General features: G+C 42.8%; 1 protein-coding gene across 7 annotated transcripts in view; it reads left to right on the top strand.

Annotated features, from left to right (window-relative positions):
• Positions 1-22589, top strand: part of PTPRG (protein tyrosine phosphatase receptor type G) — a 610456-nt gene that overhangs the window by 467493 nt on the left and 120374 nt on the right. For all 7 annotated transcript variants that reach the window (XM_075006204.1, XM_075006203.1, XM_075006202.1 and 4 more), the window contains 2 exons: positions 17158-17342; positions 19387-19495. In XM_075006204.1, the coding sequence (XP_074862305.1) occupies positions 17158-17342; positions 19387-19495 (294 nt within the window). The remainder of the gene's footprint in view (positions 1-17157; positions 17343-19386; positions 19496-22589) is intronic.

Genomic DNA, 22589 nt, shown 5'->3' with positions numbered 1-22589 from the left:
CAAAGGGTATGTGAAGAGATAGTCTTTGGGGTCAGACCATTTCAGGTATTAACAGTAATTTTTCAGAATGGAAAGTAGCCACATGGCTCATTTATATTGTCCAGAATTTGTGCCCTATGCCTTATTTTCCTTTTGGCATGAAAAGTTTTAGAAGTAAACTGGAGTCTGTGGTCTGTGGATTTGATTATATCTCGTGGGAAGATAATGAAAAGTAAGTCTGGGCGGCCAGCCACTGCCATAGTAGTGCAGGATAAAGATGAACTCGACAGGACAAGAAAGGCACGGATGGAAGGAGCGGTGAGGGGAGGTCCCTGTGACAGGAGAAATTGCCCAGCATGATAAACAGTTTTTTGTGGTTGTGAGTGCTGGATACTGAGGAAGTAACACGTGAGCAGGTCTTGAATACAGTGGAAATGAAAGTGATAAGATACAGTGAAAAGAGCACCAAGTATAGAAAAGTTCAGGGAACCCAGACTTAGAACAGTTCATGCATGTGAAAAAAAGATCAAAACAGTATATAGGAAACAGGATATTAAACTTAAGAAGTCCGAGGCATAAGAAAGGTTGGAAGATACACACGTACACATGCCCCCCACCAGATGAATGGATGTCATACAAATGGATTTCATTAGCTGCAGAGCATTGGAGGAACTGCTTCATGATGGACTGGAAGGGAGTCAGCTCTTTAAGCCCCTCCTCCCTGTGGAAGGGACTCAAGTTGCAAGAAAAATAATCAGTTTTTCCCTTTTAAGTGCCAAGTGTTTTGTGACTGCTACCTCAGGGCTGCCAAGCTGTGTACTTAATTACATTCTACAACTCCAGAGAAATAGCTCATGCAGGAAGGTTCCTTCTCTTTAAGAGATGTATTTAAAAAGTTTGAAGCAAACAAAGCATCTTGTATAGCAACAAATACTAGATGCTCATTTCTTTCCCCCTCTCTGAAAGACCTAATCTTTTATCCAAAGCACAGCCTCTGAGAGGAGTACAGATTTAAAATTATATGTTGAAAACAGCTTAACTTGAAATCAATACCAAAATGGTAAGAGAAGAGAGTAGGGATGACTAGGCCACATTCTCAGAAAACCATCATCCATCATAGTCCGTCAAGCTCCCACATGGAACCCACAAAGAAAATGCAAAAGTGGAAGACCTTGGACAACATGGAGAAGATCTACTGAGACAACAACTGGGGGTACCCCTGGAACCAGCCAGAACTTTTGTCCCAAGCCAGAGTGAAGTGGAGGAGACCTGTAGATGACCTATGCTCCATGCAGAGTACAAGGGTTAAGTAGTAGTCAGACAAGAGGAGTCAAGATGCATTACCTTAATTAAAAGATGGTAAGCTAAGTAAAGTAAATAATAAAATTGTATAGTATAGTAAAGCATAAAATATAAAAGTATAGTAAAGAATAAAATTGTCAGACACGTAGAGGAATATGATTTGTTGAGCAAAAGTCAACATGGTTTCTGTAAAGCGAAGTCGTGTCTTACTAATCTATTAGAGTTCTTTGAAGGGGTTAACAAGCATGCAGACAGGGGGGATCCAGTAGGCATAGTATACTTAGATTTCCAGAAAGCCTTTGACACGGTCCCTCACCAAAGGCTCTTATGTAAATTAGGTGGTCATGGGATAGGAGGAAAGATCCTTCATGGATTGGGAACTGGTTAAAAGACAGGAAACAAAGAGTAGGAATAAACGATAAATTTTCACAATGGAGGGGGATAACTAGTGGAGTTTCCCAAGGGTCAGTCCTGGGACCAATCTTGTTCAACTTATTCGTCAATGATCTAGAGAAAGGGGTAAGCAGTGAGGTGGCAAAGTTTGCAGATGACACCAAACTGTTCAGGATAGTCAAAACCAAAGCAGACTGTGAAGAACTTCAAAAAGATCTCAGCAAACTGAGTGATTGGGCAGCAAAATGGCAAATGAAATTTAATGGGGGTAAGTGTAAGGTAATGCACATTGGGAAAAATAACCCTAATTATACATACAATGTGATGGGGGCAAATTTAGCTACAACAGATCAGGAAAGGGATCTTGGAATTATAGTGGATAGTTCTCTGAAAACATCCACGCAGTGTGCAGCAGCAGTCAGTAAAGCAAATAGGATATTAGGAATAATTAAAAAAGGGATAGAAAATAAGACAAAGAATATCTTACTTCCCCTATATAAAACTATGGTACTGCCACATCTTGAGTACTGCGTGCAGATGTGGTCTCCTCACCTCAAAAAAGATATATTGGCATTAGAAAAGGTTCAGAAAAGGGCAACTAAAATGATTAAGGGTTTGGAACGGGTCCCATATGAGGAGAGGCTAGAGAGACTGGGACTTTTCAGTCTAGAAAAGAGGAGACTGAGGGGCAATATGATAGAGGTATATAAAATCATGAATGGTGTGGAGAAACTGAATATTGAGAAGTTATTTACTTGTTCCCATAATATAAGAACTAGAGGACACCAAATGAAATTAATGGGTAGCACGTTCAAAACTAATAAAAGAAAGTTTTTCTTCACACAGTGCACAGTCAACCTGTGGAACTCCTCGCCGGAGGATGCTGTGAAGGCCGGGACTCTAACAGAGTTTAAAAAAGAGCTCGATAAATATTTGGAGGTTAGGTCCATAGATGGCTATGAGCAAGGGGTGAGGTATGGTGCCCCTAGCCTTTTGTCGAAGGCGGGAGATGGATGGCAGGAGACAAATAGCTTGATCATTGTCTTCGGTTCACCTCCTCTGGGGCACCTGGCGTTGGCCACCATCGGCAGACAGGATACTGGGCTGGATGGACCTTTGGTCCGACCCCGTATGGCCGTTCTTGTGTTCTGAGTGTGTTGCTGACTAGCCATTTGGAAGAGGGCATCCTACATGAGCGTGCAAGTCGTGCAGAGACTCTCACCTCTCTATGCACATGTCCATGAGTTCCAAAGAACTGCCACACACAAGCTGGCTGGACTTTTGCCTCCAATGTAGCTGCCCTGGATCAGGTTTAAACGGGTGATGCTAGTTACTGCTGCAAATATTCCTGTTCCTCAGAAAATCCCTCAGGCCAGCACTGACACTGCATGTGCCTCCGTACTGGATCACATCTGTTGTTATGCTCTATGGTGGGTACGCTGTACAAATATATAGAGCTAAGTAGACACAGATCCACATTTAAAAGTTATGTAGCATACCAAGTAGATGCGATGTGTCTATATGGTGTGTCACATGTAAATGCAAATTGTACTTCAGATTTTCAGATGGCGAAGACTGGCGTACTAGTGTTGAGTTCAGTGGCGTTGTCTGACTGGTATATTGCATTGCGGTTCTTCAGCCCTTTTCTCAACAGTGTGCAAATGTGGGTGGGTGAGAGAGAGAACAAACATTTTGGGGGGAGAAAGCACACCATAGTTTCTACTGTTCCATAAAGTAGGAGCTGTTGCAGTAACGCCATGGAAAATCAAATACTACAAAGAAATCCATACAGAAATGCATCAAATTGCACCCCACATGGTGGCTGAATATTCCCCTCAGGAAATGGGCAATCAGCAGAAGGGGCAAAAACTTCAGTTTCCAAAGACTCTTAAATGGGAAATTTTGTAAGAGCATTTTTCCTTCCCAGTCACCAGTGGGGTGCCTGATGTTGTTTCACATGACACGTCGGACATCACAGGGTTTTGTCCATCCTTCTTCATGTAAAGAATAACCATGTTTGTTTGAAGCATAGTCAAAGGTAAGAACAGGGAAGATAAATAGTTGGTCTCCTAGCTACATTCTTCCTGTAGACTGAAGTGGATCAACACAAATGTTTGTGAGCACTGTGCACCGTGTAGCCTGTAGATGCCTGCTAGCAGTGAACAGGTAAAGAAAAAGGATAAAAGCGTGTCTCTTAAAAAGTGATTATTCTTATGTATTAGTAATGGCACGTACAAGGATCACAGCACTTAACTACATGAACTAAAGCTTGGCTAAGTGTTACAGACGTCTGGTAAAAGAAAAGTGCCAGGGGTGTTGTAATGCTGCCTCTTGGAGCTCTTTCATGTGTTTGACTGAGTTTCTTATGTGTAGGAGCCTTATAACCTGTCTCTTGTTCTTAGTGTAAGCAAGCCGCCATGCCAGGACAGAGGATGAATCAGATAGCAAAAAGCATGGTGGTGTTGTCTATGCATCTCCTTCTGGTCTCACCCCAGTTCTTTACTGCAGTACTTCTAGTGAATTACTTCCCCATGATGACAATGCAAGGAAGCAAAATGAGGCCCTTTATTACTTCCTTTCCTGTGATACGTTTGGTGTGGTAACTGCACAGTGTGTAACTTTTAGCTTGAGGAAAGGGGATGTTAGGTGAGGGACTGTGAGGATTTCGTATGTGCCATTTTCTGGTCAGTCTTTAAAATGACCTTGATTTCTGTATTATTTGCCAACGTGTTTCTCCGGGTCCGAGCGACAGGTTGGAACTGTTGGAACTCTTGGGGCTTATCTACACCACCACCTTCCTTCGAAGCGAGCATGGTAAGTAGGGTGTTGGGAGTTTACTAATGAAGTGCTGCGGTGCATACGCAGCACTTCATTAAGCAAATTCCTCCCCCCACGGCCACTTCAAAGTTTTAAACTTTGAGTTACCAGCACGCGTCTAGCTGCAGCGCACCCACCGGTACTTCAAAGTGCCGGGCAACTTCAAAGTCCCTTTACTCCTCAAAATTTTGAGGAGTAGGGGGACTTCAAAGTTGCCCGGGGACTTCGAAGTACCGGCGGGCACGCCATGGCTAGACATGTGCCGGTACTTCGAAGTTTAAAACTTTGAAGTTGCTGCGGGGGTGGGGGGGATTTACTTAATGAAGTGCTGTGTATTCACCACAGCACTTCATTAGTAAACTCCCAACACCCTACTTACCATGCTCCCTTCGAAGGAAGGTGGTAGCGTAGACAAGCCCTTGGTCAGGTAGCACAAACATCAGCAATATTGCCATTGGACCTGACAAAAACCAGCCAGAAAAAAAACATTGCGACACGTCCTTCTACTCTTCTGCCATCACAACAGCAGTGCTCCATCCGGCCTGCCAACTGGCTGCTCTGACCTCTCCCAGACACCACACAGCAGCTACGTCTACACTGGGATGCTACATCGAAATAGCTTATTTCGATGTAGCGAAATCGAAATAAGCTATTCGATGAATAGCATCTACACATCCTCCAGGGCTGGTGCCGTCGACATTCAACGTCGACGTTGGGCAGCACCACATCGAAATAGTCGCTGCTGGGGAGCGTCTACACACTAAAGCGGCCCACATCAAAATAAGGGTGCCAGGAATAGCTGCAGACAGGGTCACAGGGTGGACTAGCACTTCCTGGGCAACAGCAAGCCACTCCCTTAAAGGGCCCCTCCCAGACACACTCAGCCGGTACAGCATGCAGTCTGCAGAGCCACAAGCCCGCACACCCCGTGGAAGCACCATGGACCCCCAGCAGCAGCCAGAAGCCCTGGGCTAAGGGCTGCTGCACACGGCAACCACAGAGCCCTGCAGGGGCTGGGCAGAGCGTTTCTCAACCCCTCAGCTGATGGCCGCCATGGAGGACCCCACTATTTCGATGTTTCAGGACGCAGATCATCTACACGTGCCCTACTTCGACGTTCAACGTCGAAGTAGGGCACTATTCCCATCTCCTGTTGGGGGTAGTGACTTCAACGTCTCTCTGCCTTACGTCGATTTCAACTTCGAAATAGTGCTCGGCGCGTGTAGACGCGGCAGGCGCTATTTCGAAGTTGGCACGGCTACTTCGAAGTAGCTGGCTCGTGTAGACGCAGCTAGAGAGAAAAGAACTACCCCTTCTGCTCCCAGGTAGCTCAACAGTGCCCCTCTGTTAACCAGAGGGATTGATTATGGGATTATTAGTTTGGGTAGGCTCGCCAATCTGAGTTAAGGATTAAATGTTTGAACTTTTCCCTTGGTCAACCCTAGTCCAAAGCAAGATAGGCACTGGGCTTGAGGTGTTTCTCAAGAACCCCAGTGGCAACACTGTTTAGCAGGACTTATGGTATGTTTATTTTTAGAAGCTTGATGGTATTGAACAAATAAACGCTCAGACGCAACAGTTACGAACTGAATGGCGTTGAGTTACAGAGCAAGTATCTGATCACAAAGTCAGCCCAATTAACTTATGCAAATACAGCCTGCTGAACTAATTGCACTTCTAGTTTATACTTATTCTAAGAGAGAAAATACAATACTCACTACCTTGTCAGAGTTCTAAGTATGAGTAGAGAGTAGAGACTTTAAAGATTGAAGGATTTTGGTACCAAGAAGGAGATAAAGAATGTTCTCAAGAGCACATGAGCCCTTCTGGTGTTGGACCCACACCTTTGCCACATCCGATGAGGTCTTATATAGATCATTTTGCATCATTTCACTTAAACTTCCGTGATACCAAATTAGGCATCCCTTCCTTTGCAATTTCTGGGGTACCCAGATCTGATTGGTGAAATTAATTTATCATCTCTCTTTTTGACCACGCACCTATACATGAGGTATGATGCCAGTCCCCGTGGGCAGATTCTGAGCAGAGGTCAGTAAAGCACCACAAAATGATGTTGTAGGACCTTTGGCCATCCCTTTTGAATCACAGGGGTGATGACCATCACCCCTTCCTGGCAGTAGCCATGCGTGGGGGTTTGAGCACAAAATAAAATGGGAATTTGATGCAAATATATAGCTATTTGTCAGTGCATACGAATTTCACCTTACATTGACCATAAACAGGGAAATAGGGGAGACAAAAAGGAAAATCCCTTTGCAAAAAGCCCCTTTTTGCAGAATCCTCTGTGGGTCACTTGCAGTTACTGCTAAAGTGGACAGATAAAAATAGACCTATCCTTTGTCTTAGAGTGACTAGACTACAACTGATGCATAAGCTTTATGGGATTAATAAGTATATGAAGGCATAAGCTTTGATTAAACTAATTTGGTCTGTAAGACAGCAGGCTACAGCTGTAAGCTAAATGCTTGGGTGGCTGCCCAGGAGAGGTTCAAATCTTGCCCAGCTGATTAGCTCTCCACGGGCAGCGGCATATGTTTCTACTAGAGCTGCACATCCACAAATACCTCAATGCACATAACAAAATTTATTCTGCACATGGATGGAAAAAATTAGAGGAAACATTGCTTGGCAGCCTCCTTTTCCCAGCCTTCTGGAGAGGGAAAAATAGCTGCCCGTGGTGACATAGCTGTTTCTTCTCTACTTCCCTCAGCACACCCACTGCTGCCCAGTTAGCTACCTCTCTCCAGTACGGCACAGGAACATATTTCCTTTTCAGCTCTATGCACACACACACAATTCCCTCCTCAGCAGGGAGGAGAATAAGTGTGAGCTGGGCCATAATTTCTTCCTACAGGGCTGGAACTTCCCCACCCAGGATTATAAATGTACCTTTCTTTCCAGTCTGAATTTGTCTAGCCTCAACTTCCTGCAATGGTGTTGCTTTGTATCTTTCTCCACTAAATCAACGAGTGTGTTACCAAATATTGTTCCCCACCCATGAAGATATTTACAGACTGTGATCAAATAACCCTTTCTCTTTGTTATGCTAAATAGGTTGAACTCTTTGAATCTTGCCTTCTAAGGCAGGTTTTCTAATCCTTTGATCATTCTCATGGCCCTTCTCTGAACCTTCTCCAATTTGTCTACATCCTTCTTGAATTATGGGTGACAGAGCTGGACACACTAGCCCAGCGGTGGTCATATCAATGCCAAATTCAAAGGCAAAGTAATTCTACTTCTACTTAATGTTCCCCTGGTTTTGCTTCCAAAAATTGCATTAGCCCATTTTGGGCAGAGCATCAGAGGAGTAACAGTTCCACTGATTCTCCATCATGAGTCCTAAATCTTTCTCAGAGTCACTGCCTCCCAGAGAAGAGTCCCCCATTCTGTAAGTGGGGCCTTTGTTCTTCCTTCCTAGGTATAGATATTTATATTTAGCCCTATTAAAATGCATATTTGCTTGAGCCCAACTTACCAAGTGTTAGATATTGCGCTGAATCAGTGACCTGTCCTCTTCATTGTTTGCAACTTCCTCAATTTTTGTGTCACCTGGAAACGTCACTCGTGATTTTGCATTTTCTTCCAGGACATAAATAAAAATGTTCTACAGGTTGAAGCTCTCTAGTCCAGCACTCATCCATAATCCGGCAAGACTTCAGTTAGCTGGAGGACCACTTATCATGGGTGTGGCCAAGTTTCCTTTGACCCCACAAAGTTTGTCTCCAGCCACCAGTCTGGGTTCCCAATGTTCTGTGCTGTTTTTAGCTGTACCTTACCTCTAAATGTCTTCTAAGAGCCCAGTAAGTAGTGGAAGTGATGGTAATGCTGTGAGATGATATTGACCTCCTGTGATCCAGCAAATTCTGTTGTTTAGCACCAGTCAGGTCCTGAGGGTGTCGGAATAGAGAAATTCAACATGTAATACAGGGTTAAGAGATGATCCCTGCTGCCCTGAGCCTCGAAACAGACCTGTTCAATAATAATTCCCTGTTTACAATTGCATTTTGAGACCTGGCCATCTTTTAGTCCATTTACTGTCTGATATGTTAATTATATGTCTTTCTTATTTTTAATCAAGCTGCCCTGCAGTACCACATCAAATGTCTAAGGATATTGCATCGACGCTATTGCTTTTATTGTAATCTCATTAAAAAATTCAAGTGAGTTTGATAGGCTCAGTTTTTCATAAAGTCATGCTGACTGGCCTTAATTATATTACTCTCCTTTAAATCTTTGTTAATCAAGTCTCATTTCAGTCACTTCATTATCTTGCCTGGGATCGATATCAGAGTGACAGACTTATAATTGCCCAAGTCATTCTGTTTACCCTTTTAAATATTGGCACAACAGTAACTTTCTTATTGTCTTTAAGAAATTGCCCAGTGTTGCAAGGCTTATTAAACATCAGAATTAAGTTCCTTGGCCAACTCCTTTACAACTTTTGAGTGCAAGTCATTTGAACCAGCTCATTTTAAAATGTGTAAACTTTTGTAGCTGCTATTAGATATTTTCCAGGTACAGTAGTGGGATGGGAAGTGTGTTGTCATATGATGTGACTACATCATCTGTTTTTCCACAAATATAGAACAGAAATATTTATTGAAAACTTCTGCCTTTCTGCATTATTACTGAAAATTCTATCATTTACATCTAGTAATAGAGCAATGCCAATATTGGATTCTTTTTGTTCCTAATATACTTCAAAAAAATTCCTTCTTAATTGTCCTTAGCTCCGCCAGCCACAAATTTCTCCTTGACCCTTTACTTCCCTTATCAGTTTTCTAAAGTTCTTGACTTCTGACCTGTATTCATTGCTGTCAACTTCCCTTTTCTTCCATTTTCTTTTATGTTGTTTTCTAATATTTCACTTCCCCTCTAATCCTGGTTTTTTTCTAATAGTAGGGACTTCTTCCTCACTGGGTTTGGGAGGTATGGTAAAATGTTCCAAAATAATTTCCAGTTATTCACATTTTTCTGATTAAACTCTTCCTCCCCAGACAGTTTGGCTTACAGTTGTTTTCAGGTTTGTGAAAATGGCCTTTTAAAGTGTGTGTGTATGTGTAAAAAGTTGTCTCGGCTTAATTTTGTTTGCATATTTTGAATTTGATCAAGTCCTGATGCTTGTGTTTGAGTTACCAGTGGCTTTTTAACTCTGTGATCCGTTCCTCCTTATCTATCAAGATGGGGCATAATGTAGAATGCTGTCATGTTTGATGCACACTTCTTGGGGTAGGAAAGTATCATGTCGCATGTTTAGAAATTGCAGTGATGTTTAAAACTAGCAGCATGAGACTTCCAGGATATGTCAATCGAGTTGAGGTCACCAGTGACCACACTGTGTTTTTTCCACCGCACTATAGACAGGTCCATAACGTGCCAGATTTTGTGGTCTGTAGCAGACACCAGCTAATGTCCTATCTTTTGCTTTATCTGTCAGGACATTGGTCCACAAGCATTCAAGATTGTTTTCTTCCAAGTTACCAGAGGCTCAGTAACAGACAAGTAGTCGTTTGTATTGATAGTCACATGTGTATAATATGCCACTTAGGATGAGGTAATACAGTGTCTAGGCTGTAAATTGCAGAGCCATGTGATAAATAAATGTATTCATTGCCATACAGCACTACACTTGCTCTCTGCCTACTAATCCCTCTCCCCAGGATTTATTCTAACATACCAAACCTCTAAGCAGCCTCAGTGCACTCAAGATTTTAAAAATCATTTTGATTCCTCCATCCACTTGTGAATTTTCATCAAAAGTCCCCTTGCCAAGGACTCTCCATCCACGTACAGGCAAGATAAAGTTCCTCACCTGTCTCTGCTTTTCTGTGCACAAAAATGCCATGACTTGAGCATGCATTATGTCCCAGTTCTGCAGTGATAGAAACAGCAGTTTATACCTTGGGGAAGAAAGAGATTCCCAGCTTCCCAAAAGAGGACACAGCACATCCAGAAATAATGGTGGTGACATTTTTGTGCATAGAAAAGCTAACTTAGGTTTCTAGGTTTTGATGGATCTCTCTTAACACTGTACTTTTTGGCTGTATACATCAAGTGGGCTTGATAGGATTTGATTTTTATCATTAAAAGTCAGTACCCACCAATTTCATTGTGCGTGCGCATATTGACAAAATAAAAATTCCATCAATAATTATCCAAATTTACAGACAGGCAAAGAAAGAAAAATGAAGGTTGGGAGCTTATTAGAGTTTGAGTTAGGATTATTGCTTTCTATATTTTGACATGTGATGTTGACAACTTGTGTTTTAATTGTCATACAGCTTTAACTTTTTGAATCTCAGCATCTACTGTCATTAAAGTGTCCATCCTCTTCATTGTCTAATACACACCCTATTTTTCCCCAACTGTGAAAAATTAAACTGATAAAAATAGGGGGCGGAGAAGGCTCTGAAAACTTAAATCAGTGAAAACAAATGCTGGAAAATAAGCTTTTATACTACCTGACAAAATTATAACAATCAAAGTCTGCCAAAACAAAAGGATAAGGCAGCTGGCTTTACAAGAGGAAGCGATTCAAAAAAATAAACTCAGTTCACATTTTGAAGCATCGCTGAAATAGTTTTTCAGAAGCATAACAAGCTTAAGCCAAATGCAGGCTGGTGCAGTGTCACTATCTGTGAATAAGGTGAGTATTCCGGTACTTATGTAAATAGTTAATCATAGGTATGTCTTACATCAGTGCCTAATTTCTGCCAAACCAGGGGCATCTCTCTAATCAGAGTTCCAGGTGAGGGCTGTCTTGAGCCACTGGGTTGGGCTTTGTAGGCCTTCAGCAAGGAAAATCCTGTGGCGGTTGTGTAGCCAAATAAAATGTAGAAGTAAATGGAGGGAGAGAAGAGTGTGGAGATGTTACATTAATTGTATTTGTTCCAGCCCATTTGAATGCTTCTAACGTGAAGGAGATAAATCTCTGTGCCATGGCTGACCTGGACGATGCTGTGGGTTAAACATATTACTGCATTGTGCTTTGCCGTGGTGGCATGCAAGGATGGACAGAGGACGTTTTCAGAACTCCCCCTGTGAGTGAAAGGGGAAAGCAGGAGCTCACCATAGCTCAGTGAAAGAGAAGGGGAGGCCCAGCCACAGACCTCAGGTTTTCCCTGTGGGGAACCATAATCTGCAGTATACAGGTGGTATCTGGTCCCAGGCAACCACCACAAATACTGATACCAGGTGAGATTGCACAGTGATTCAGTTCTGCATACCCCAGTGCACTCAGGGCTCCTTCCCTTAGGCTGACCCCATGTCATCCTCCCAACGACAGCCTTTTTGCAAAGGACATGGGAGGCAGCAACGGCTTGTGTTTTCTCCTTTTGCACCAGCCCAAGGAGGAAGGGATGCTCCAGTTAGGGTACTGGCCGAGAACTTGAAAGATGTGACTTTGATTCTCTGCTTCACCACAGACTGCCTGGGTGACCTTGGGCACATCACTTAACCTTCTGTGCCTGAGTTGTTCTGCAAATTGTGGATGCTACCACTGCCGTTCCTCACAGGTATTGCAGTATAGTCTGTCATGTGCTCGGATACTGTGGTACTGGGTGTCATATACAAGAAGTTTGTCCTGAAATGAGGACTGCCTGTGGTGGTTTTGTGTTATAACAATTGCAAGACCTAATACTCTCTTGATCCCTGCCTGTCATGCTGACCATTAAGATATCTGGAATAGGGATCCTCTTTTGTTCTGTGTCTGTACGGCGCTGAGCACAAGGAGGTGCTGGCAGCAGTCCCTGTAAGGTGTAACTTCTCCGGGCACTCAGGAGAGATTCAAACGCCAGGTAGCTGATTAGCAGAGCGCCCCCAGCTAGGCTTGTTTCCTACTGGTGGTGCACATTCACATGTCTCAATGCACATAATTATTTCACATACGAATGGTAAAATTCCATATACAGATGGAAAAGATTGGAGGGAATGTTGGGTCCCTGACCATGGCTGGGGCTGTTCGCTACTACAGTAGCATAAATAGTAATAATAATAGCTGGACTTGAAGGGAAGACATTGTATTGTTTTCTCTAAAAACAGCTGAGACCTATGATTTCAATGTTGAATGGCCTTTTTTAAAGAAATCTTTAATTCACTGGCTTGTTTGCTCATTTAGCCTGAAAAAAAATCTTTTCTGTTCAGACAACAGGAAGTCCTGTGGCACCTTATAGACTAACAGATATTTTGGAGCATAAGCTTTCGTGGGCAAAGACCTGCCTGCCGATGAAAGCTTGTGCTCCAAAATACCTGTTAGTCTATAAGGTGCCAAAGGACTTCTCATTGTGTTTGTGGATACAGACTAACACGGCTACCCCTCTGATACTTGCTTCTGTTCAGTGTATTCTGATCTAGTCCAGAGCAACATGAAAATCTTCTTTTTTTTTTTCGCATCTCTTCTCTGCATTTGGATTTATCCTTCAGCTGTGTACTTTGCAAAATCAATGGGGCTCTTTAGCATGCTAAAATATGATTAAAACGCACCAAAATCTGTGATTTATCTGTTTTTGGAAATTCAGGACACACACAATATGGAAAGGAGCATTGGCTGTCTAGAAAATACATGATTTTATAGACAGTCAAATCGTTACCTAGCTCTTTGCTCCTTTTAGACATTTGCTGCATTTTTATGCACTGTTCTGATTAAATCATCAAATTAAATTATCAGATCAAATGTTTTTGATTCCATTGTGCCCTGAACAGGTTTGGTTAAATTAACAAACCGTATGTTTCATTTTATAAACAAAGGGGTGGGGGAAATCCTGTTTTGTTCATTGATCAATCCAGAAACCCTTAAAATAGACGCTGAATAGAAAACGCTAGTTAGTAGCTAATCATAACACATTCTTCCCTGGTGCCTCAGAATAATTGAAACAAAGTCCTATTAAATCATAACCTTTATGAATATTCTTTGCCATGAAATTGCAGCATTGCGGATTCCTTATCCTTTTAGTGGGTTAGAGTCATGATTTTCCCACTATTCTATGGCTCTGATCCAGCACAGCCTTTTAGCATGTATGGAGCAAACCAGCGGTGGAGTCAGAGAGGTAAAAGATACACACTGTGCTTTACTGAATTGGGGTTCAGTTGCACAACAGTGGAAGCTCCATATACACAGTGGCTGTAGGATCACTGTCAGGCTCTTACTCCCAAATCTCTAAACGATGAGTCAACAGATGCTAAAGGGACAATGCAAGTACTTAGGGCCAGTAGCCCATCATCCTTTTATTTTATGTTGCATGTGAAAGTTACCAGGAAAATTGTTTTTTAAACCAATCCTTGCTGCAGTAAAACAAACTGTAAGGAGGCCTGGATGAGACTTCTTTTGGGAATAGCCTCTAGTTAACTTGACAGCGTGTTTGCAGCTGATTGACACAAACTCCCAAGATCTGAGCCTACTTCCAGTTCCAACAGGCTTTGAACTGAATGGAAGATTAAAGCAGGTATGACATTGTAGAGAATGACCCTTTTCTGACACAGGTGGTAATAAAATACGTGCTACGATCTACTGAAGGAAGTGTTCAATGTGAAAATCTCCATGGGAGGAGGTGAACAAAGGGAGACTTACCATGCAATTGGCTATCACAAGTGCATCCAGACAGTCATTAAGTGTGGGTGAAGTGATCTCTTTTTCTCTGGATGGGAACTAGACCACTCTACTGGACACTAGATGGAGCCAAACCTGCCAATGGTTCTTGTGTTGCAGAAAAACTGGAGAAAGAGAAAATTCAATGTGTAGGCCCCCACCTAAAACCAGGCCATGCTTAATACATGGAGAGTAGGCTTCATGCAACCACTGGACCAACAGCCTCACCAGGCCCCCAGCAAGATGGGGGGCAGCTCCATGCTTTTAGAAGGAGTGAGGCCTCTGGCAGAGGAGTGGGGCCAGGACTGCTCCATGCTTCTGGAAGGGGTGGGGCCTCTGGCAGAAGGGGTGGAGCCAGTACAGCTCCATGATTCTGGAAGGGGTGGGGCCTCCTGCAGAAGGGGCAGGGCCGAGACAGCTCAATGCTTCCGAAAGTGGTGGGGCCTCAGGCAGAAGGAGCTGTTGTCATTGCCTGACCTTGTCCCCATGCCTTCCAGTGCACAGACTCTGGGACAGTTGCCCCCTTCCACAGTCCCCCATCGGCGGGCCTGCTCGCACTGTAAGGCTAAGTGCAGAAAGCCCAGGGCATGAGTAGGAGAGACGAATCGGCAGTTTGTGCCTGCGAGAGAGGCCGAAGGCGAGAGAGAGAGAGAACTGTTTCCTTGTGAGGAGCAGTGACTCAATGGTGTCCTAGCTATGCATTGCCTGTGCAAAATACTCATGTGACTTGTTGGCCCCCTCCAGTCAAAGTCATCAGGACATTGGTGAATTACACTTAATATTGATATTACACTTGAAATTGCAATGAATTTGACTTGCCAGTGTCTTTTGTAAGGGGAAAGCCTATTGCTACACATCCATGTGTGCACAAATTTCTCTGTAAAAGACAGTGAGAGTCTGTTCTTTCCCTTTGTTCTGAAACAAGGGTAACAAATGCACAAGATGCATTTAAAAGAGCATCATGCTGGAACCACAGGAAATGTGTGTGTTTCTGCATGTGCGGGACATTTTTTTTCTAAACCATGGGTGTGGGCTAATGCGACAGCATGCTATGTGGGGTGTATCTATACTTACTGGAAGATTGACCTGGGGATCAGTTTAACACACCTAGTGGGGATGCACCAAATCAAGCCATCAGGGCTTAACAGTCAACCCTGGTACTCCTCATGCTCACAAGGAGTAAAACTTCCTCCATGTGGATGGCCTTATAAATCAATCTTAGACACCTCGATTCCAGTGATGCAATTGTTGTAGCTGCAATTGCGTATCTCAGGTTGACTTTCAGGTCTAGTGTAGACCTGCCCGTGGTCAGGCTGGTAAGCCAGATCAGTAAACAGACTTGTTTTTCCTTCCTGTCTTCAGAGCATTGGGATTCTTCAGGAGTAAAATGTTTGTATGTGCATGCGCAAGGAGCAAAGTGAAGGCAGCTGGGCTTCAACTAGTACTGGACAGTCAGAGTTTTGTGGGGAGTAATACCGGAATCAGTGCACCACCTTAGTGGCCTGGTGAAACCATGAGCCATTCCTGTTGGCCAGGGCCAGATCTGTAGTCCCTGTGAGCGTGCCGAGGTACCATGACCTGCAGTTCTTTGTGGCTCAAGGTTATATTGAGAAAGAGGGTGTGAGAATCTGTCCTGAATTACACATTTTAATCATGACTCCTAAGGCTTGAGAAAATGTACAGCCCTTCTAGTGGCAGGCCAGTGTGTGCTTCATAAATAGCATATTAGTGCCATCTAGTGTTCTCCATCAGTACACCTTTAAATTTCCATCATTAGACAAACACTTTCTGGAGTCATCCTGAAAGGGCTGAGTTCTGAACGCCCGCCGGCTCAGAGCTTATGCTGGGGCGGTGCCCAGAGTTCATCCTCTTCTTTTGCAGGCAGCTAAAGAAATAGCCCTGCAGCTCAAGCAAGGCCATACTTAGGATTTGGTTTACCTCCAGGACCTTTCCCCCTCCAATCCTAGCATGCTGTGGCCTGAGAGGAACTTCCACCTTCTTCATATTCAAGGTGGAGTGAGAAAGCCATGGTGGCCAGAGCATGGCAGCCAGTTCCACCCAGTGTTCCTCTGGGACTCCCGCTGGGAAGCGTCAGTCAGAGAGCCTGCTGGCCAGCTACAGACATGCTGCTGCTTCCTTATCTGACATGGGGGCATGTGCGCATATGCGCAGTGGGGGCAGCTGACCCACAACTCAGTGATTCTAAAGGTCCCGGGTCTCCCCCGACCCCAGCTGTTTCAGCAGCAGTGGCAGCCAGAGCTCCAGGCCCTTTAAATTGCTGCTGTAGCACTGGGGAGGCAGTGAAGAGCTAGTTGGGGGTGGCTAGTGCACTGCCCTGTCTGCCTGTGGCCCCGTCCTTACAGGAACTCGGAGCCCCCACCTTGCCCAGGGGCCCAGCAGTTCTTCTGGGCCCCCTGCATTTGACTGACAAGCAATGCCTGTGTTTCCCTGCAAAGCAGGTGAAGAAGAGTATGAAATACCCTTAGTTTATTACGTGCTAGTGGGCATGAAAAATAAACCATTTAGTGCCCCAGTAATAACATTTACCTCCGATATAGGACATTGCATTTTCAAAGTGCTTTGCAAACATTAGCTAATTCGCCAGCACCAGGAGAGGCAGGGAAGAATTACTGCTCCCATTTTATGCATCAGGCAGTTGTAATACAGTAAAGGAACGCTGCACAGGGAAATTAAGATGCAAAGGTTTAAAGGTACGTGTGAGCACTTCTGGGCGTTGAGAGCTCTCAGCTTACAGCATGTGGAATTGGTATTCACATGTGGGGAGGGGAATTTTGTACATGGATAACTGGGCCTAAACCACTTGCCTAAGACCACAGACATAATGAGTCTGATTGTCTATTATCCCTGTCTGGCATTTAGCACAGGAGAGTATCTGGAAGCGATTTAAATCCCATTGGTATTAATGTTACACAGGGTAAGATACTACCGGGAATGGGTAAGTGGGTCGGAAATCTGGCTCGTTAATGTTAAGTGCAATTATTCTCTTAGCTGGTTTCTCTCTATTCTTCCAGAGAGCTTCATATTTGATCCCTTTTGTTTAGTTTGCAGTACTCCCCCAGTCAACATGAAAGTGCAGCCTGTGAACAGAACAGCCTTGCTAGTAACCTGGAACCAACCGGAGGTCATCTACCATCCTCCCATTATGAATTACATGATCTCCTACAGCTGGACTAAAAATGAAGATGAAAAAGAAAAAACTTTCACCAAGGACAGTGACAAGGACCTGGTAAAACTACAGCATCAGCACTTGACCTTAGTCTTAAGCTAGCCTTACACTGTGCTGTTCTCAGTAGATGGTGGGGTACGAAAGCATTTGTTCTGTTTAAATGAAGGGTTAGGTTTTCTAAATTGCAGGGGTTTGCTTTTCCCATGTTCAATGCTAGTTGAATTCCGCATAGCACATCACCCAGCTTACCAGAGTATAAACTCACTTGGGCACAAACAGTAATGGAGAGGCAGGTATTTTTATATCCTCCTGTTGGAAACTAGGTCCACTCGCTGTGGAAACCTTTTAGTGTATATTAAGATCACTGTTTTCACAATAAGGACTGATCATGCCAAATCTGTGACTAGACTAGCGCTTTCCACTGTGATTAGCCCAATGAAGACTATTGAGGTTGTCCCTGGTAGTAGTTTCAAAATCAAGGTCCAGGACTTGAAGAGTCAGTGTCCCCGGCTGCAATAGAAAAAAGTGTAGGCCCCCACCTAGTGTAGGCCCTAGATTTCTCTGCTGATTAGAAAATAGCAGGAAGGGCAAAACAACTCAGGTGTAGATACCAATCCAATGACCCCCTTTAAGTTTGCATCTGTTTGTAATTCTTGTCCAGGTGGAAGCAAATACTGTACTAGTCTTTAGTATTCTTTGCATAGAAAATCAAAGTTATATATCCAAGTTTGAGAGGTCTCCCTTTATTGTTAATCAAAGGAAGCCCCTGGAATATCAAAATCAGTAATTGTATGTGCACATGAAAATGCAGCAGCACAGAGAGAAATTCCTAATGACTTACTCTTTTTTCCTCAAACACACAGTCCTCTGGGCCCATTCAATCAGTTATAGAATAATACTTATTCCCTCAGATGAAGATTCGTTTACTTCATTTCCATTTATATTTTCAGTTTCCCCACTAGACATTGTTATCTGGGTCACATTAGGGAGTGATGTACTTCATGAAATCAGAGTGGAATCTATTGAGAGACACTCAAGGTTATGATGTATTATAACCTCTCTCTTGTCATAACTTCACACGCTTAAGGGAGATTTTTTTCATCAGTAATGAGGATGGAGTACGTTAATCAGCAGACTCAATTTGGGCACAAATACAGTGTCCTTTTTCATATAAAAATAACTGCATATGTGGGGAATGCAATGAAGTGATAGCTTGATGTGAACTGCAACAAACCCAGCTCTGGAAACTGGGGTGGGAGGTAAAGGAATCAGACATAATTTAGAACTGAGGGAGAGCAGCATGTCAGAGAAACATCCTCTGACAGTGAAATATAATTTACTTCCAAAGCACTGTATTGTGGCAGAGGGAATTGAAAAGTCCGGTGACTTGGGACACTTGAAACTAGAGCCATGCTGATAATCAGGGCCTTTAATGTCCTCTCCTGCAAGGCCCAGTGAGGAGCAATCGCTGGCAAAATCAGACGGAGGAACACACAGAGTGAATGAAAGCTGGGGAGCCAGGCAGTCTCGCTGGAGCATCAATGTGCATGTCCAAATAATCGTGTTGCGATGGTGGGCAGTGAGGTGCTTCCTGGCTCAAGGCAGCCATTCAGTGTGGTACAGCCCTACCAATCCAGCCAATCACCCCAATCATTCCTGCTCTTTCTTGTCCAATACAATTCCTAGCCTAGATCCTGTGGTGGTTGGGAGCCCTGTGTTCATATCGGAGTTGATGGGAAAGACCCTTTGCTCCCACAGCACATCTTGTATTGCCATTTTTTATAGCTCCAGTAACTTGTTAGCAGGTTTTAGAGCAGTGAGGAAGAACAAATGTGGATGTGAGGGGGGTAGCTAATGTGTCCTGAGTGCTGTTCTCCACTCTGCAATGAGCCGGCACAAGGTCTGTCCCATCCCACCAAAGTGCAGCAGTTTATGTAATGCATGTGCCAGCAGCTGGACCTCTGCACAGGAGTTAATGTCTCCTTTGTGACATAGCCTTGTCCCACATATTCTGTGTTAGCCCTGTGTTCTGTAATTGTACAAGTTGATCATGGCGTGCCCTTTGGGAGGGAAAATCTGAATAATATCTATTTCTTTTAAACAGAAAGCCATCATTAGCCATGTCTCACCTGACATCCTTTATCTGTTCAGAGTTCAAGCAGTTTGCCGAAATGACATGCGTAGTGACTTTAGCCAGACAATGCTCTTCCAAGGTAAAAAAGAAAAAAATCTATTTGAAATTATGTGATTTTTTTCTTTAATGCACTTAATGTTCTCTTGTTGACCAAAAAGGTACATATTATGAAGGGGCCTGGGTGCTACAAACGTTGCTAATTTGTAACTCTGATCAGCTGAGGTCAGCAGAACATTCATTCGAAAGAAAGCGCTCACAGGCAGGCGCTCCGCTATGATAGCTTGTGAGCTCCTGCAATTACTTTCCATCTACTGCTCAGCTGTACTTTAGAGCAGAACCTGGATTTAATCATCCCCAGAACATATAGCTAATCCCTTTACTAGCACAGGTTTTCCAGGAGAAGGAGATGGCTGGTGAGTGTGGTCTTGGCTTAGAGGGCTGCGAGAATCTTTTGCTAGTATTTTACCAATTTGTGTTTATTTGGTTTAATTACTTCTAACTGTTGTATATGAATTTGGAATATATTTGTCAGTGCCTTTTAGACAATGAGCTGAATATAAATATATGTAACCTTCTTTGAAATCAGCCTCTAACTACCTAATTTAAAAAACAAATCAAAGGTAGCCTCGCCCACTGATGTGGACTAGAGGAATTACTGTAGGTGTAATTCATATGGAGCAAGGATTAGGTCTGGTTAATATCTGTGTGTGATGTGATGAAGGAAGCCCTAACCAAGACAGCCACATACCCAGATTCTTACTCCTGAACACAGTCTCACTGATTACCAAAGCAATGATATTTTAAATCAGTGATGAAAATTGCTTGTTGAACTCACGTCTCTCATACATTTCCGCTTCAATTAGTCTGAGCAGCGTATTAAGTCTGAGACCATGAATAGAACTTGATTTTTAAAATGTGCCAACATTTTGCTTTTTTTCATTTTAGATGAAAGCCATTGTCACTCACTCCCCCATTGTTATTGATGTCTGTGATTGCATTCTTGTTTGGGGGTGAAATCCCTCTCCCACCCAAAGTAGAGTTCAGGTCCCACTAGTATTCTAAGTGATACAGAGACTGTGGGAAATGGCCTGAATTTTACACTTAGTGCACGTTAGAAAAACAACAGTGAACCATGGTCTTGTAAATCCCTAGTGCTAAGAAAAAACAAGGAGTTAAATTACTTGAGACAGAAGGTAGCCATTAAATTAATGGAGACCTTTTCAAGGGTGACCTCTGGAGAAATGTAGGAGTTTCAAACCTAGTTAATTTCTTCCTCCTTAACTGCTGAAAGTTTCTATGAAAAGTCAGGCAATAGATAGGAGTTGCTTCTGAGATACACAAGGTGAACATTTTGCCTCCGATATTACAGGTTCAGCAGCGTGGAGGGGGAGGTACTATCATATCTAATAAATACCTTGTATGCTGCACTCTTCAGCATGGTATTTAAGCATCTAGATCTTCTCTGTTGACTGACGGGAGAGTTTTGATCCTTGTTCTAGTTGCCCAACAGGATCAGAAACGTGTACTGGGGACCTTACATCTCAGAGCTTTAAACTAAGGGTGAAAGGCACTGATTTTCTGAAACTTCACCATAATACTTATTTGACTATAGGCAAAAGAGCTTTTAGTCAGCTTCCTAGCTACACAAAGAGATCTATAATAGAGGCTATACACATAGGCTACATCTACAACAGACAGTTTTGTAGACAAAACTGGGGTTTGTCAACAAAACTGGTGGAGCAGCTACACACAAAATGTGTTTGTCAACAGAAACTGTGGACAAAAATGCTGTGTAGGCACTCTGGGAGGGGGGCCCTTTTGTCGACAGAATGGATCAAAAGATCGATCCACTTTTATGTGTAGATGTGATCTGTCAACAGAAGTTTTGTCAGAACATCTCTTCTGATAGTAAGTTCTGTGAACAGAAGATTCGAATGTAGACGTGGCCTATAAACAGTGTGACCATGACTGAAGTTAATGTGTTTCCCTCTTCAGCTATTCCATTCCCTCTCCACATAGGGCAGGTTCTTCCAAATTTGCACTGGTATCAAAGACTAAATTTAAAAATAACTCCTTAGAAGGTTTTATCACAATGTATCTATCCATTGGAATTCTTCTTCTGTTGGTTCCAGTGCCAACCTGCATTCTTCTAGACATTTGAATTGGTAAAGATTCATACTAGTGCTGTATGTGTGTGGGAAATTAGGGCTGGGAAATATGTAATTTAATTTGTCTAGCAGATTATGTACCTTGACATTGCCTTCATGCTTTAGGAATTATAAATAAGTAAGAAAACCAGAAGAAACACTTTTGATGATGGCTGGCAGTGTTGTAAAAGATTTTTATTAAAGCTTTATTTTGAAACATTTCTCTCTTACATAAAGTATTCTAAACAAACTATAAACATGTACCTAATCACAAACCATACACAGCATGTTGCCTGACCAATGAACCTGGAATACATCTCTTGTCTACTGTTGCAAATTAACAATTTGGGAAAATATAATTGCTTACAATAATCCCAGTTCCTTAAATTTAGCCATTTTAATCATGATTCTGAATACCCTGGACTATAATCTGACTTCACTGAGATCAGCATAAATTGAGATGATCCCAGATGTAATATATTTTAAAGTCAGTTGCCATTAAAATAATTTAGTCTGACCTTCTGCATAACTGGGCCATAGATTTTCACCTACCTTGTGTTTGAGCAAGAACATGTATTTTATGCCTCAGTAGGCAAAGGCCAACATTTTTAAAGCCGAGTGGCTAACATAAGCCTTGTAAATCCATACTTAGGCACTAATGTGGATTAGATTAATAACTTCAAGCACTTGAGTTTGAAATATCGGCCTGACTCTCAGAATTGGACTTGGTTGTACATATCACATCACTTCATTTTCTTTTTTAATTGTTCATGGTTACCATCTTATATTCCTGTCACTGGTTCCTCTATAGCAGTCCTTAAGCACACCCAGTAATAGGGATGTCGATTAATCGCAGTTAACTCCCATAGTTTACTTTAAAAAAATCACAATTTAAAAATTATTCATGATTAATCACAGTTCAGTTCCACTGATAAACAATAGAGTAGTTCAAACTTATATGTTTTGTATGTTTTTTCAATATTTTCAATTACAATGCAGAATACAAAGTTGTAATGCTCACTTTAT

Source organism: Carettochelys insculpta, chromosome 11 (genome assembly GCF_033958435.1).
Source record: "Carettochelys insculpta isolate YL-2023 chromosome 11, ASM3395843v1, whole genome shotgun sequence".
Classification (NCBI taxonomy): domain Eukaryota; kingdom Metazoa; phylum Chordata; order Testudines; family Carettochelyidae; genus Carettochelys; species Carettochelys insculpta.
Note: the sequence above shows the minus strand (reverse complement) of the source record. Positions and strands in the feature narration are given on the sequence as shown.